At 45.6% G+C, this 16034-nt stretch overlaps 1 protein-coding gene across 1 annotated transcript in view; it reads left to right on the top strand.

The window, feature by feature from the left end:
- Positions 1 to 354: 354 nt before the first annotated feature.
- Positions 355 to 16034, top strand: part of ltk (leukocyte receptor tyrosine kinase) — a gene marked incomplete at both ends in the record, with an annotated part of 57932 nt that continues 42252 nt past the window's right edge. Inside the window, 1 exon segment of the mRNA XM_084481737.1 lies at positions 355 to 508. Within this exon segment, the coding sequence (XP_084337863.1) occupies positions 355 to 508 (154 nt within the window).

Here is a 16034-nt window from a genome sequence, read left to right as displayed (position 1 = left end):
TCATGGGAAACAGTTAGTATGCAGGCGGTCAAATGGAGCAGTGTTTCATGGAAAACAGCCAGCACGCAGCCGGTAAGACGTGTTTCATGTGGTTCATAATGAGCTGAAACGGTCACAAATGACCCCATCACTGTCAGGGCATTAAGCCTGGCTCCACGGCCACTAAAATACCCGGGTTCCCAGATAAACAGCGCGCATTGTTCCCTGACGTTGTAACAATCAATACCACTCGCCCTCGAATCCCGATAATCCGCAGCAACATGGGTCACATTACGTTCCCATTGAAGCTGGCTCCACTGTTGCTCGTCTGAAATCAGATTTAGAAGACGCCCGGGGGGCGGGGGGTGGGCGGCGATGACAAAGGCCTGCTTGTGTCCTGCGCTCCTCTCGGGCCGTCCCGCCATCGGGACCAACAGGAAAGAGGGTCTCCGCCCCGCTGGAGGACGCAGGCGGAGCGGGACGGAGCTCAATGTGAAACACACCCTGATAACGCCCAGCTTTTTTCGGTGTGAGGAAAAAGCAACTTTCAAACCCAACACATTCCTGGCTTTATGGTGTGTGATAAGTGGCCCTTGCCACATGGCGCCCGCGGCCCCGTGTCCTCACAGCCCCGCTGCTCATCGCTCCAGCATGGCGTCAATCCTGGGTTCCAGCCTCACTGGACACTTGGTTCTTTGGTCGAGACCCAAACCGATTAAAATATGAAGCCGGAGGTACCATTAATAGGGGGGTTAATGGAGGATATGTAATGCACATCAAAAATGAGGTGCTGGCTGCCGGTGTGTAAGTCCACGTGTCGTACACTCAGTTGCGACACGAGTTCCAAAAGTAAGAATTTTTAATTGGTGATTTTCGGCCTACAAAGGCCTCCATCAGATCACATAGGTTGTGATAGCTTCCTGTTTTCTCAGATCTTGCAGTCTTCCAGTGAAATGAATTAAGTAATTATTACTGCTACTCACTTAATTATTGCTAATTAAGTGAGCAAAGGACAAAGGACTGCTTGTTAAGGATGAGATGCAGGACATCTGATGCAACAGGAGTGTTTACACTGGATGACAGCTAGCCCCTCCCCCTGGGCCTGATTTACCCAGCAGCCCTTCTGGTTCTGAACACTCGCTGGGGGAGGGAACTGAAGGGAGAACTGCAGTTCCCGCCCCCGGCTGGTGTCAGAACCAAGATGGCGGCTCAGTGATTAAGGCCCATACACCTGAGTGGCTTACAGAGCAATAAAACGCTGTGTGGTTTTATGGGTCCCTAACATGGAGTAATGGCCTCTAATGAGTGCATATCTACGTCCTTCGTGACATTTAAGTTTTGAGGACCAGACGCCCTTATGCAAAGCTAAATGAAGAATCACTGTCAATAGTTGAGGCATTTCCTCTACGTGGAAAGCCCTTTTTATTAACAGTCCATGCAGGTATTCCATCAATGTTGTAAAGAACATGAATACATATTTATATTGAATTATAGAGGGGTAAAATGAGAGCAGCTTTAAATAGAATAACCTAAAGGTCAAAGTACTGGTGATCAAACCATCGTAAGTGCACAGATGTCTGAGCTTCACTCAAACATCTGTTGGTTCCGCCAGACCCATACTGTCCCTTTAAGAGCTCACTGAAGCTCAACTAAAATAGAACTACAAAATATGTTTCAACACTTACTCACTCACTCACTCACTCGCTCTTTCATTGACTCTCAACACTCACTCACTCACACCAACAATCACTCACTCACTTTACCACATGCTTGGCTGCTCCCTGTCCGTCCCCTATCCCCCCTCTCCCCCGGCCTCCCACCTCCCGCCTTCCTCACCCCCGCAACGAGAGGGTCAGTCCACACATCTGTCCCAGCAGCAGCAACCACCCTGCTAGCGGCTAATGCTAATGGTACAGCCAGCCGGTCTCAAGCTGAGACCCAGAATGGGGCCCCGGGGCCTGGGGCGTGCTGGACTCACATCACAACAGGAACCACCAGCCGCATTCCAGCATCCAACTGTTCTGTACAAAACATCTTACCCCATTCTGTCTTTTGTTCTGCCAACCTCATACTTAAACAGTATGTATGTTTATTTATTTATTTATATTTATATATATATACATACACACACAGTGTATGTCATCTTTATTTATAATGCACATTTCATACACAAAGCAGACACAATGTGCTTCACAAAAAACAGCGCATAAATGACATAACAACTGGATTTATAAGAATCCATAAAAGACACATGAAACAGGATTCAAAAGAATGCAAGAAAGACATTTAAATAACGTAATATGGTAAAAACGCTTTTATAGTTGAGCAGAAAGCATAGGTGCACAGAAACGTTTTGAACCTGGATTTAACGGCAGTCCTGGTTGGTCTGAGGTCTGCAGGAACTCCAGTCCAGCTTTGTGTTTCATACCATCTGATCATGCTTTTCCCGTTTAGTTTGGACTCTGGGAACATTAAGCTGACCAACATAGCATTTATTTTATTATAAAGAATAGAGGAAAGATAATTTAATCTTTTTACTACTTATAATGTTACTACTAATATATATGAATACTTATGTTTGAACCATGAAGGTCACTGATGGAAAACCACTTAAGTCTGAATGGAATAACGAGTAAAACCGAAGAATCATTTCTCTTGTGTTCATTCATAACGTTCATTACTTTATTATTTTATTATTATTTTATTAGAATTTATTATTATTTTATTACATTTTTTTTCAGTCGCCCCTCTGGCTCCTGTCTGACAGGTGAGGATGATAAACCATGAAACCTCAAGGATTAACTTGAGCTTTTCTAATCCTCCATCTCTAGACCTGGCCTATGTTTCTGTAACATCACACAAATTAAAGCTGAACTTGATTAAGCTTAAGGTGGAACATGGAGATATGGATATGGTTTATTCATATCCTACATTATAGATATTATAGATATACTACATTATAGATATGTATATCTATATTATAAATATACATTATAGATATTACACACGGTGTAGGGCTGTTTTAACTAAGTAATTGTAAGTAACTGATGAGGTCTCGTTTGTGTGTGGTGGAGAGTTGTGTTTCAAGCCATTTGATACACAATCAAAATAGCAAACCAAACATCAAGGGTTAGGAAGAATGATCACAAAAATGCAGAACAAAGTGCGATACATTGCATCGCTTGTGAATTCACTGTTTCCCGTATTTGAGAAGTAAGGCCAGATGAGACGCCACACCCCTCCAACATGGCCGCTCTGTCCGCCCCCCCCTCTCCCCTCCAACAGGCCCGTGGAGACGTGCGTGTCTGAGGGGCCATAACGAGTGTCACCAGGTCCTAATGACATTAGCCCTTGTTATAATTTGGCGAATGTGATTCCATTAGATGGCGGATATGATGTTCTGCCGCAGATCGCGCTGACAAAGCTTGCATTCACACTGAGAACCTCTAGTCAGCAGACTGCACAACAAGCATTGAACCGGCTGGGAAACGCAAACATGACCTACATTTACCTACCTACCTACAGCGACCTGGGGAACCACAACATCACTCAATACTGCACTCAATACGACACTTTGAATCAATCTTTGCCAGGAAAAGTTACAGTTAACTAAGTAAATATGAAGTGTATGTTTAAAAAAGTAATGGAACAAAACCTTGAATTGAGCTTGTTCTCAAAAGTTTTTGTGTGTGTGTGTGGGATTGATCGTGCAGGAGTGTGTGTGAGTGTTATTGATTTTGCAGGGGTGTGTGGGGGTTTCTGTTTGTTGGTGTGTTTCTGTGTGTGGGAGTGATCGTGCAGGAGTGCATTTGTGTTTCTTTGTGTTGGTGTGTGTGTGTCTTTGTGAGTGATTTTGCAGGGGGGTGTGTGTGTGTGTGTTTGAGAGTGAATTTACAGTGGTCTCTATGAAAGTGATCTTGCAGGGCTGTGTGTGTGTGTGATCTTCCAGTGATGTGTGTGTGTGTGTGTGTGTCTCTGGCTACAGTGGGTTCTGTAGGCCACTTGTTTCATTTATCGTAGATATTCCCCTTCCCATAAAGTTGAGGTGAGATGACGCACACTAAACTATGTCACTCAACGACGTCAGCGTCTCCGCGTGGCGTGCAGACGCTTCATCTGGCACTCTGCGTACCCCCCCTGCTCTGAGGCAGGTTGGCGTACCTGCTGTTGAACCTGCTCTGAGCTCCTCTCTCCGTCCGCTCCGAGGCTCCACTCCCTGCTCCTTGTTCTCCGGAGCTGGAGGGAGGTTAATAATTGAGCGCTCGGGCAACAAGGGAGTGATCTGAAGTAAGAGGGGCTCGGCCCAGCGGGAGGAGTGTGAGCTCATCACATTACGATTTCAAACACCAGCGAGCTCCCGCTGATCACAGACTATCGCAACGCGCCGGGGGGGGGGGGTGGGGGTGGGGGGCCTGTCCGCCGCACTCTGCGTGACGGACTGGTGTGTGTGTGTGTGTGTGTGTGTGTGTGTGTGTGTGTGTGTGTGTGTGTGTGTGTGTGTGTGTGTGTGTGTGTCTGTGTCTGTGTGTGTGTCTCGTGCCTGTCTGCTTGCGAGTGTGAGTGGCAGAGAGGGTTTGCGTCTGTCGTCAGCCTGCCAATCTGTGTGTGTGTGTGTGTGTGTGTGTGTGTGTGTGTGTGTGTGTGTGTGTGTGTGTGTGTGTATCTGAAAGATGAAAGGCAAGCTAAAGGCCAAATCATTTGAAGCGAGAGCGGGATTGGCATGTGTGTGATGATCAGAACAGACCTATATTCAGGCTGGAGAGGTGATCATTATTCTCAGATCGTTACATATATTTTTGCTACTTTATGGCACTATGCCTGCATATATGTGCATGATTACCCAGACCACTTTACCATCCTGATCATGATTTGGTGTTCAGTGTGGATCGGGTTATGCTGGGACATCAAACCCAAACGACCCAATCAGGACTCAGTCACACAGCAAACCTCTGCACACCTGTGATCCATGTGGACGTTCTGCAGAGGTGTGGTTGACTCTGACTTGACCGTTGCAGAACCCTAAGGGTGAGGTTTAGGGTCAGGGTGAGGGTTAGGGTCAGGGTGAGGGTCAGGGGTTAGGGTCAGGGTGAGGGTTAGGGTGGGACGGATGTCGTCTGATACATAGCGGGGCCTTTCCCAGCCTCTTACGTCTGAGAAGTGGTCTCCCTGGACTCAAACGGTCGCCCATAGATGGTGGTCTATATAGAACCGGCTGGACCTGACCCCTGAACCTGGTCCATACACGGTTGTAACTATAGGGCCTTGTTGAATGTAGAAAGGTCTGCTTTGAGATGTTGTTGTTGTTCATCTTGGTTAATTATGTTAATCATAAATGTCAAACATATTTTTGTATACAGTGGACATGTGTTCAATTTGGGGCATTAAGAAATGAAGGGATTCCATGTTATTTATAATAGTAATATAAATAGTAGTTAAGTTGATAGAAATCTGTCACGCTAACACATTAAAAGACATTGTAATGAATAGAGCAGTTTAATGAACAGAATGAAAATGATGCTGATTTGGGAAACATGAGTGAGATTGAAGCGATATCACTGATGCTGTATTCACTGACACGTTAACCACAGCTTAATGAATCGACAGAACATTCTCATAGATCCACAGCCACTCCATTAAGCTTCCATTAAGGCAGCGCTGGTCTACAGACAACAGGTCAGACAGAAGTAGTCGATTACTAATTGAAATCATGAGCAACTCTTTCTTTCTCAGTTTGTATCTCTTTCGCTCTGTCTCTGCCTCTGTCTCTCTCTGCCATTAAGGGAGTCAATATCCAGTATTCATTAAGGGCAAAAGCTTTATGCTAATGCATGTTTTTTCTGTGTGTGTGTGTGTGTGTGTGTGTGTGTGTGTCTGACTCCCTGTAACTGAGGCAGACTTTTGGAAACAAGCCCAGCTTTCGGCCTGTCAAGCAGCCCGTAGCTCAAGCAGGGAAATCATTTCAATTAAACACATCAACAAAAGACAAACACAAACAACACATGCACTCCACACATGCAGTCACACCAGACACCCCAGACACACACACACACACACACACACACACACACACACACACACACACACACACACACACACACACACACACACTTGGACGTTTTCTTCCATGCGTGGTGCTGGGCTGCGTTTCAGCTCTTTGGGGGTGGGGAGGGGGGGGGGTGGTTGATATAGGTATTTTATACAATACTGATATATTGTGATATATGTAAGCAAACTACTTTCTGCTGTTCTCAATTATCTCTCCAGTGCATCTGGTCCCCCGAATCCTCCCGTCCTGAGTGATGGTACTGGACGGGGGGACGGGGGGGTGTCCTCCCTCGCTCCTCTCTGCCTGTTCTCAATGCCAGGAGCCACAGAAGGACTGCTGTGCTGTGGACAGGGTTTTCGCTTCGAAACCTCAGAGAGATTAATCGACACCAACGGCAAGCTCTGTGGAGTGAATCATTCATCATCATCTACTTCTCCTCCTCCTTGTGTTCTCCTCTTCCCCGTCATCCTCTTCCTTCTCCCCCCTTCTCCTCCTCCTCTTCCTCCTCCTCTCATTCTTCTCCTCCACTCCTCTCCCTCTCCTCCTCCTCCAACTGGGTGGGGTGTGTGTGGGGGGCGAATCAATACATCACTCCAGACATAATCAATACACCACTCCAGACATTATCTGTACACCACTCCAGACATTATCTGTACATCACTCCAGACATTATCTGTACATCACTCCAGACATTATCTGTACATCACTCCAGACATTATCTGTACATCACCTCCTCCTCCCGTCTCCTGTCAGTAGAGGGATGGATAGTAGAGGGGTGGGACTGGACCACCCAGTCCAGGTTCAAGGAGAGTCCAGACCCGTGGGGGCGGCTCTCCCAGCGGGTCAGTAGCAGGCGGCCCCCGGGGGCCCGTAGATATTAAGGCTTTGTGGGTTTAACCAGCATTCAGACTCCAGAGGGCCAGGAGATTGTGTGTGTGTGTGTGTGTGTGTGTGTGTGTGTGTGTGTGTGTGTGTGTGTGTGTGTGTGTGTGTGTGTGTCTGTGTCTGTGTCTGTGTGTGTGTGTGTGTGTGTGTGTGTGTGTGTGTGATCAAATGCGTGTGTTTCTGCATGTGTGTGTGCTTATCTGTGCATATGCATGTACATATGCGGTGCACGTGCACATATGCTATATTTGCATTCATACTTTCAGCTGGGGGTGATTAGTGTGCAGCATGTGTTCCTGCTGAGAGTCTGAACAGACAGCCCCCCTAATGGGATCCACCTCAACATGGTCCTGAGATCAATGTCATTTTGAGTCGTGGGACAAATGTCGGGGACAAACTGTCAACGATAAGACAATATCCATGTAATGAAAAGATGTCACAAATCAGTTCCTTCACGCCAAAGTCACCACATCTTCCATCATTTATGTGTGATAGATGGTCCAACACATGGCTCCACAGCTACAAGGCACCCTCACCATGTCCATCCCTCTCTCTTTGTCTTTCTAAATCATACATTTGAAGTTGGATATGATCTCCCTTCCTGGAAATATCTGCTGCTGTTCAGAATGTATTCCGGACCATAATGACACCTGTGTTACAATATAATGTGGACCATAATGACACCTGTGTTACCATGACAAACAACGGTTCACTCATGTCAATCAAAATCAGTATATGTCACTCCACATCTGTGAATCATAGCTGCAAACAAATGGGTTTCGCACATTTATTTTGATGATGAGGTATAGCAACAATGCGCCTGTCAAAAGATGTGGATGAAATATGTGTGGAGACTATATAGAATATAGAGTGATGTGATGACTGCTGGTTTCAGCATTAAATCAATTTGGGATGCTGCTGCTGCTGCTCCTTCCTGCGAGCAGGAAGGTGAGGACATAAGCACAGGTCAAAGGTCGAATGGTCCGAGCCCGAGCTCGCTATCTCCATTGCCGTCATCATCATTCCATTGGCTGCTGTGTTTCTGCCAGAGAATGGAATCTCTCTGGAATCTGCCTCTGGAATAGATAAAGTGCATTATGCGGTTGGCTGCGAGACCAAGTTAGTGCAAACTAGCAACAACAACGTTGGGTTAGTCCATCACATAATGTAATTAGGGCGAGGCCTGTTATGTGGGCTTCAAGTTCATTCAGTTCAGAATGTGCCACTGACTGTAATTATTTAGATCTATCTTGTAATGATTTGAAAAACATTTTGCTATTTGGCGTACAATTGAAAACATTCAAGCAGCTGTGTTCAACAGGCTCTTCAGATTGAGACGGTAGGTGGCTTTATCAAACCGTGCAGCTCAAGGGGAACTTTGAGGAATCCACCGTGTTCTCCATTATGTGATTTGTTTAAATTTGTTGCGCTGCATTCCGCACATTACCAAGGAACATTGTGAATGTCCATGAGGTGCCAACTGATTCAGGTCACGGTCAGTCCAACTTGTGGCCTGTATCGCTACAGGATGGGGAGAGTCTAACAGAAGGTGGTTGATGTCTAATTGAAAGCAATCATCTGTAAAAAACACCGCAGGGCTACACTCAACCAAAGCAATCATCTTCCATTCATTAGCACTGTCACCGGAGACTCCCACAGGAAGCTTCCTGAGAACATGTTTTATTGTGGTTATAATGCCACATCCTCCTCAGACCTTTTGAAAGCATGAATGGTTCATGGCTCTGTTAGGGGTCACTAGATTCACCGGCCTATTGCGGTGGTTTACAGTCTTCTGGGGCCTGTGACCCCGTTTCTCAGGCTGAAGATACATGCGCCCCCAGACTTCTTACATCTGTTCCACTCCACATTTTTACCACTTGACCGTCTGCACGTCATACCAGTGATCATACGAGTGCTGACTACAGAGTAAGTAGTGGTAGTCATTGAAGATGGTCGCGGTATCCTTTACACCAGCGCTGATGAGTGTACGAGAGACAGAGATGACCACCAAAGATAAAACCAACTGGAAGGGCTCCGAGTGGCTTGTGTGAGAAAGGCGTTAAGATAAAACAATATTTTTGTTGGTGGTAGATTTACTATACTATAGTAAATCTACCACCAAATGTTACTATAGTGACTGCCATGTTTTTTTAGTGGCTCTGCGTTAGCCATGGTCCGTGGCTGTGGATCGCTCGTTCTGAAGGCAGCGTTATACATAATTACGTCGACAGATGTTTCCAGCGCTCCGCATGAGCTGAGCTGTGGATAGAATCAAGTTAATGTTATTATTCATGGATTCCTTCAATCAATCCTCCGCATTACATAAACACGTTTCTATCACCATTTTGTGTAATATCCTTGATTGATGATTTACAGTTATTTATTACAGTTGTTATTTCTCTTTTTTGACATATCTGTGAAAATAATATTTGCATGACATTACGGATGGATATCTTTAGGTATAGTGCTGATAAATGGTTAGGAGGTGTGAATACGACTGACTGCAGTCGTACACCCTCACATGTTGTAGTTCTGGTCCAAAGCTGAACCATTGTTCAGGAAAGTTTTGGCTGAAGAAAATAAAATGGTGGTCAAGACACCAAACACTTACATCACATGCTAGTGTCACCGAGATTGTTTTCATGTACACACACACACACACACACACACACACACACACACACACACACACACACACACACACACACACACACACACACACACACACACACACACACACACACACAGGGGAAGCTCATTTTCGGCCTACATCATATAAATTGTCAATTTATGTATATGGAAATTCTGCTCTCTGTTCCTTTTCAAGGAAATGCTCTGTGACCCTGTCATACCAACTAGCTGTATTTTTCAGTGACTTGACCAGTGTCCTCTCAATGGCCAGCAGAGCTAGGCTGCTTAAACGGCCATGGCCCATTGTCTTACGGATGTAGGACTTGAGCCGCTTTATACAGGAGAAGCTCCTTTCTACACCTGCCGATGTAGCTCCAATTGTTGCCACTAATGAGAACAGTTTGTAAAGCTGAGGCATTGCACTGTCCAACTCCATGTCTTTTAGAAACACCAAGAAATCACACAGCTTTCCCCTGTCACCCTGCAAGTCCTGATCTGAATACAGGACTTGAAGTTCAGACCTCAGGCTCCCTGAATCAAAATGATGGCCAACTACCAAAACTATATTAAACTTGAACAAGGAAATGTAGAAATTATGTTAAACTGAAAGAAGGAATTGAGTGTATAAGTGTACGAAATGTACAATGAAAATTGTCTAGCAATTTCGCCAAGCAAGAAATTGGTTGCAGTTCGTCAAAATTCGCGATGGGACTGAGGATTAAAGAGAGCTCTGGCGAAGTTTTATAGTTCAAAATCGCTGTCACTCAAAGGCAACCCAGTCTTTCGCAAACCCTCCAATCATCATGCAGAAGCCCAGCGTCCAGGACAGCCCACTCCTCCATTCACCCCCAGAGACGCTGAGCGTCCATGGGAGGGACTTAATCGCAGTATTATCCAATGACCGTCGACTTTCGATGCACTGAAAAAGCTGTTCTATGCAGCCCCATTGAAGTGGATGGACGCTGAGCTTCAACAGGCAAATGTGTTGTGATGCTACAGGAATGTATGAGAAGGAAATCGAGTCAGTCGACCTGCGATAAGCAGCTGATTCTGAATGAACTCGTCTTCGAGATGGACGTGTTTTTAGTCAACCAAATGTTAACAGTATATATTGGACAATTTAATTTTGGAAATTTTAGGCGAAGCTGAGCTTCCCTTGCAGTCTTAGAGAAATCGCCACTGCAATACACACACACACACACACACACACACGATCACCACCCTCCTGAAGGAGTTGGCTCTGCTCTGTCCCTCCACCCGTCCCTCTTGTCCCCTCTCTTCCGCTCCAGCCTCTCAGGCTCCACTTCAAGGCCCCCTCACTCACACACACACACACACGCTTGCACACTTGCCATTCTCACATTCTGAGATGTCTTTCCATCGTCGCTCTTATCCTCTTAGCTCACCTTCTCATTGGCTACACTAACATGTCACACACAATGTCACTGAGTTCAGACGGCTCTTTCCTCTCCATATTCCTCTCTCGGTTCTCCTCTAAAAGCTCAAGGTACTGCGAGGTAATCCTCTGCCGTCTCCTCCAATCCTTTCTTTTTGTTTTCTATACAAACACTGGAGTCCTGTTTCATAGGGTGGGACTGAACTCTTTCCTACCACGAGATTCGCCGTTAGAAGGCTGACAGGTTGGAAACTCTTGTTGATTGATGTTCAACACTAACTGATCCCGTGCTTCAGTGTTATGTATTCAAATGATTCCCTTTTATATCCATCATCCTGAATAAATCAAACAGATAAAGAAAGAAAGAGAGAGAAAAATATTCTGAGCTGTCTGGGAGAGAGGAGAGAGAGGAGAGGAGATAGGCTGAACTCTTTCCTAGGAGATAGGAGTAGGTGATAGGTTGAACTCTTGCCTAGGAGAGAGGAGGTAAAAGATTGGAGAGAGGAGATAGGACAGAGGAGAGAGGAGATAGTAGATAGTCTCTTGTGATTCTTTTTAGGCCTGATGTCATAACAAGTCCATCTGATGTGTGGACATGACGCCACTGACGTTAAAGGATTTATACTGAATTATCACTGATCTTTTCGAGTCCAACCTTTGACCCAGGAACCAGAGTCCACTCAACCAGAGGGTTTTGGGTTTTGGGTTTTGATTTATTATTCAATGTCTCCCTGCTGGCCCTGCTAATCGCTCTCCTCTCCGCCTGCTCATTTCTCCGCTGATAAGAAACGTCTTCCAGTCCGATCAGAGACAAAGCATTCATTTCCACACTGGAATCGTTCTAATGATCTTCAGATAATTCCATTAGGTGATTTGATTTTGCGTGAGGCTGTGCCGAGGGGAGGGGGGGGGGATTGTGTCGAACCGTGGTGGGGGGTGGGCGGGACCACCATCCATCCATCACTGGTACAAAGGCCCCAGGTTTGCAGTGGATTCAAGTCCACTTTATTTATGCAGAGCATTTCCTACAGACAGCTCAAAGTTCTTGGTATGAAAATAAAGAGATTGTAAAGCAGCAACAAAACACAGATCAAATGGTTGCCAGGAACTGTGGTTTGGAAATATGAGGGTGAGGCATTCAAGACGAGGTCAAACCAAAGTACGATCAGACATGAATAAAAGCTCTTTATGTTCCAGGCTGAAGACCCAGAAATGGATTCACGTCAAAGAGGCCCCAGAGAAACACAATGGATTGACGTATTTTACACCCTGTGACAAGCTGCTCATCCCCTCTTCTGACATACAAACACACAGGAAAACCCAGAAGACCCACTAGACCCAGAAGACCCACTAGACCCACTAGACCCACTAGACCCAGAAGACCCACTAGACCCACTAGACCCAGAAGACCCACTAGACCCAGAAGACCCACTAGACCCAGAAGACCCACTAGACCCAGAAGACCCACTAGACCCAGAAGACCCACTAGACCCAGAAGACCCACTAGACCCAGAAGACCCACTAGACCCAGAAGACCCACTAGACCCAGAAGACCCACTAGACCCAGAAGACCCACTAGACCCAGCAGACTCAGCAGACGTGTTCAGAGGCTCGTTCAGGACACGGTACATTTAGAAAACAACATTTACAGATGCACACTTGGTATCGAAAAGCTTTCACTTGATGTAAATGTGACAGTCGGGATTATTGCCGCCACCTTGTAGGGGTAACGCAGTTCTTAATCTGGAGAGGACTGAGTGGGCCAGGATCTAGGTCCCCCACACCCAATGCCTTTGGCTTCAATGTTCAGGTGAGTGAACAGGTTGTGCGTGGTTTAGCCGTCTAGATCCACAGTAGCTTACTAGACAGGGTAAAGTAGGATTCAGGATGTCCTGAGGGATCGCCTAAAGTGTGTGCAGTGTTTGCGACCTCACACCACCCCCCTACTTTACTAAGATTCGGCTAAACAGGTGAAGCGCCCCTACCCCCAAGTAAGTAGTCCAATACAAAATAAATAAAATAGAAAATGTCTGTCCTTTACCTCTGATGTTTACTCAACACTTCAGAGAAATTAAGAACACAGCATACATTCGTTCCAATCAACAATAACATTTAAACCGGGAAAACATCAATCACATTTCCATGCTAAATCACCAGACGTGCATTTAACGTTCGATCACAAATCACATTATATCTATATTATAACACTCGGGCAAGAAAGACACTCTTTTTCTTCCGTCCTGAACAGGGGTATGTGCACGGAATGCACAGCAGTGCAATGTCCCTTCCAGTGCAGTGCGTGTGGAAGTGTGTGCGTGTGCGTGTGTGTGTGTGTGCGTACCGGCGCAGCGTTAGTTCGTTCAGTCACAGTTCTATTCGGGCTGCGCACGGTGTGTCATCTGTTTCAGTGTAAATGGTTATGTGGGGTGCATAGATTACCAATACCACAGCGGAGATCGCACTTCGGGATGTGTGATGGCTGGCAGGGCAAACCTCTCCCGAAACGTCCACAGCCCTCGGGCAGCTCTAGGCAACCGCGTAGGACAGCGCCCTTCCTCGCAACAATCACCTGGAGGGCCTCGCTCCTCGTCGCTTTCACTGACGTCCAGACTCACTCCACAACGAACGCTCAAAACCGCCGCACCACTCTCAGCGACCGAGTTGACGCAAAACCGCACTAAACCTAACTTAGTACCACACTTAACTTAGTACTAAACTTGACCAACAAAACAAAATGAAAAACCAGCATGCAACTGCCTTACTTCGCCTTGCACACCTCCAGGGTCTTTTACACTCCGCCGCCCCCCTCTTCCCGCGCGTTTTTCCTCTCCGCCTCCCCTTTTCTGTGCCCGTCATGCGTCTTAAAGGCGCAGTCTATTTGTACCCGTTACATAAAGAAATATTGACTTCTATTTATACATGCTTCTTATATGGATCCCTGACAATGTGAGCAGAAGTGACTGCTAGATGAAGTATAATTAATTCTACATAAAAAAAACATTTAAACGTCATTGTAGCCAACAATATATAAATTACATATTTGAGTAAGGGTAGCAACACAATCATTAACTTCCTTCCTAACCTCTACAGAGTAGAAGCCTGCGTTCCTCTGTTCACAGAACGCGGCTGACGTCTAATTGAAAGCAACCATCTGTAAAAAACACAGCAGGGCAGGACTCAACCAAAGCAATCATCTTCCATTCATTAGAACCGTCACCGCAGACTCCCACAGGAAGCTTCCTGAGAACATGTTTTATTGTGGTTACAATGCCACATCCTCATCAGACCTTAAAGGTAAGCTCATTGTTTGAATCAGGGATGAACGGCCTGTTGTTATTATAATAGCAGAGGGCCTTGTTAGGGCTGGGTCGTTAGGTAGAGGACGCCATGTCTTCTCCAGTCTCAACTCCACCCTGACAGCCACCAGCTGCTGGGAACCAGTGACCAGCAACACTCCCCTAATGAGAGCAGTGCTGTACTGTCTCTATGAGGAGCTTAAGGCCTGTGTGTGTGTGTGTGTGTGTGTGTGTGTGTGTGTGTGTGTGTGTGTGTGTGTGTGTGTGTGTGTGTGTGTGTGTGTGTGTGTGTGTGTGTGTGTGTGTGTGTGTGTGTGTGCGCAGTAAAAGGCAATCTTAACATTTTGGGAAGTGTCCTGGAGAGGTAGGGTTAGAGTGGATTTTAACGTAGAGCTGGGAGTTTTCAGCATCATGACGAGGTCAAGCTCAACTGACCACGGCCATTGGGGGAGGAGCCATCGTGGCTGAAAAACATGATTTTTATTTATTTTACTGTTTTTAAGGATTTCTAAATGTATTTAATTGAAAACATGTATATATTGTGGTCAGTCCCTTATTGCCAATTAGGCGACATCTGCGCCCTTTGTCGGTAGAGACGCTAAATAAATATCTAATTGATAAAAAAAAAAAAAAAATCCGAACGCCCACTGCATTCCCGCTCCATGTGTTCTGGGCTGTTCGATCTTCTGTGACACCTCTAACAGTTAGCGAAGAGAGGCGTTTTGTTATATTGGTAACAAGCAAAATAAGTGAGATCAGTTATACAAACACAAACCAGCAATTCACTCTAATTAGCAATTACATATGATGGGACAATGGGGTCGTTTGAGAGAGAGAGAGAGAGAGAGAGAGAGAGAGAGAGAGAGAGAGAGAGAGAGAGAGAGAGAGAGAGAGAGAGAGAGAGAGAGAGAGAGAGAGAGAGAGAGAGAGAGAGAGAGAGAGAGAGAGAGAATTGTCGTCATTTGAGCCCCGACTGCTGCAGCATCAGCATCACCGGAATGCATCGCAGTGCGTTGACGTCCGCAGCGCGAGCTATTCCCGTTAACGGGATCCATGGGCGATGTGTTGCCATCTGAACTGACTTGTTTGATGTAGTTAAGTTAATCCTTTCATTAGCCTCGTTGGTGACGAGACGAGACGGGAACCCCCTTTTCACCAGGAGCGGCTCCAGAGAAGAAGCCATGGATTACTTTAAAAGACACACAACTTTTTTCCCCATCGTAATTTGGATGAGTAAGTAGATGAATTAGTTGTGTTACTGGTCCCATTAAGACACCCCCAAATGCTTTTAAAAAATGTGTAAGTTCGGATACACCTTTTAAATTAATGTAATTAATTGAATTAGTAGCGTCCAGTTATGATTTCCCCTAAACTGGACGCTAGCACCATGTTACGTGGATGGATTAATATTAGACATTTCACTGAAACGGCTTTTAAATCTCTGTTGCTGAGAAAAGCTACAAATTAAAGGTCCCTGACTTCTGACTTGATTTACACCTCGGCTGCCGAGGACTAGGCTACATAACTAAAGGTTTACGATGAGCCATACCCAGGAAAGTTTATTAGGCTACTGCTATTCCTGAAGGTGTATCACCAATGTAGGGGGGTTCATTAAAAATGATAACAATCAATAATTTAATGCATTTCATGTAAATTGTAATTACATTTCGTGGTCAGGGAAAACAATCAGTTTGTAAGGAACAGACCTGACTGCATCTTGTCGAGATGAACTCTGCTTACAGTTATGTAAGAAAAATCAATCTTTGAATAATCAGCTTGTAAAAGCCTGATTTTGATGGAT

Source organism: Micromesistius poutassou (assembly GCF_964030765.1).
Source record: "Micromesistius poutassou genome assembly, chromosome: 17".
Lineage (NCBI taxonomy): Eukaryota > Metazoa > Chordata > Actinopteri > Gadiformes > Gadidae > Micromesistius > Micromesistius poutassou.
The sequence above is the reverse complement of the archived record's forward strand: the minus strand, read 5'-3'. Positions and strand labels throughout refer to the sequence as shown.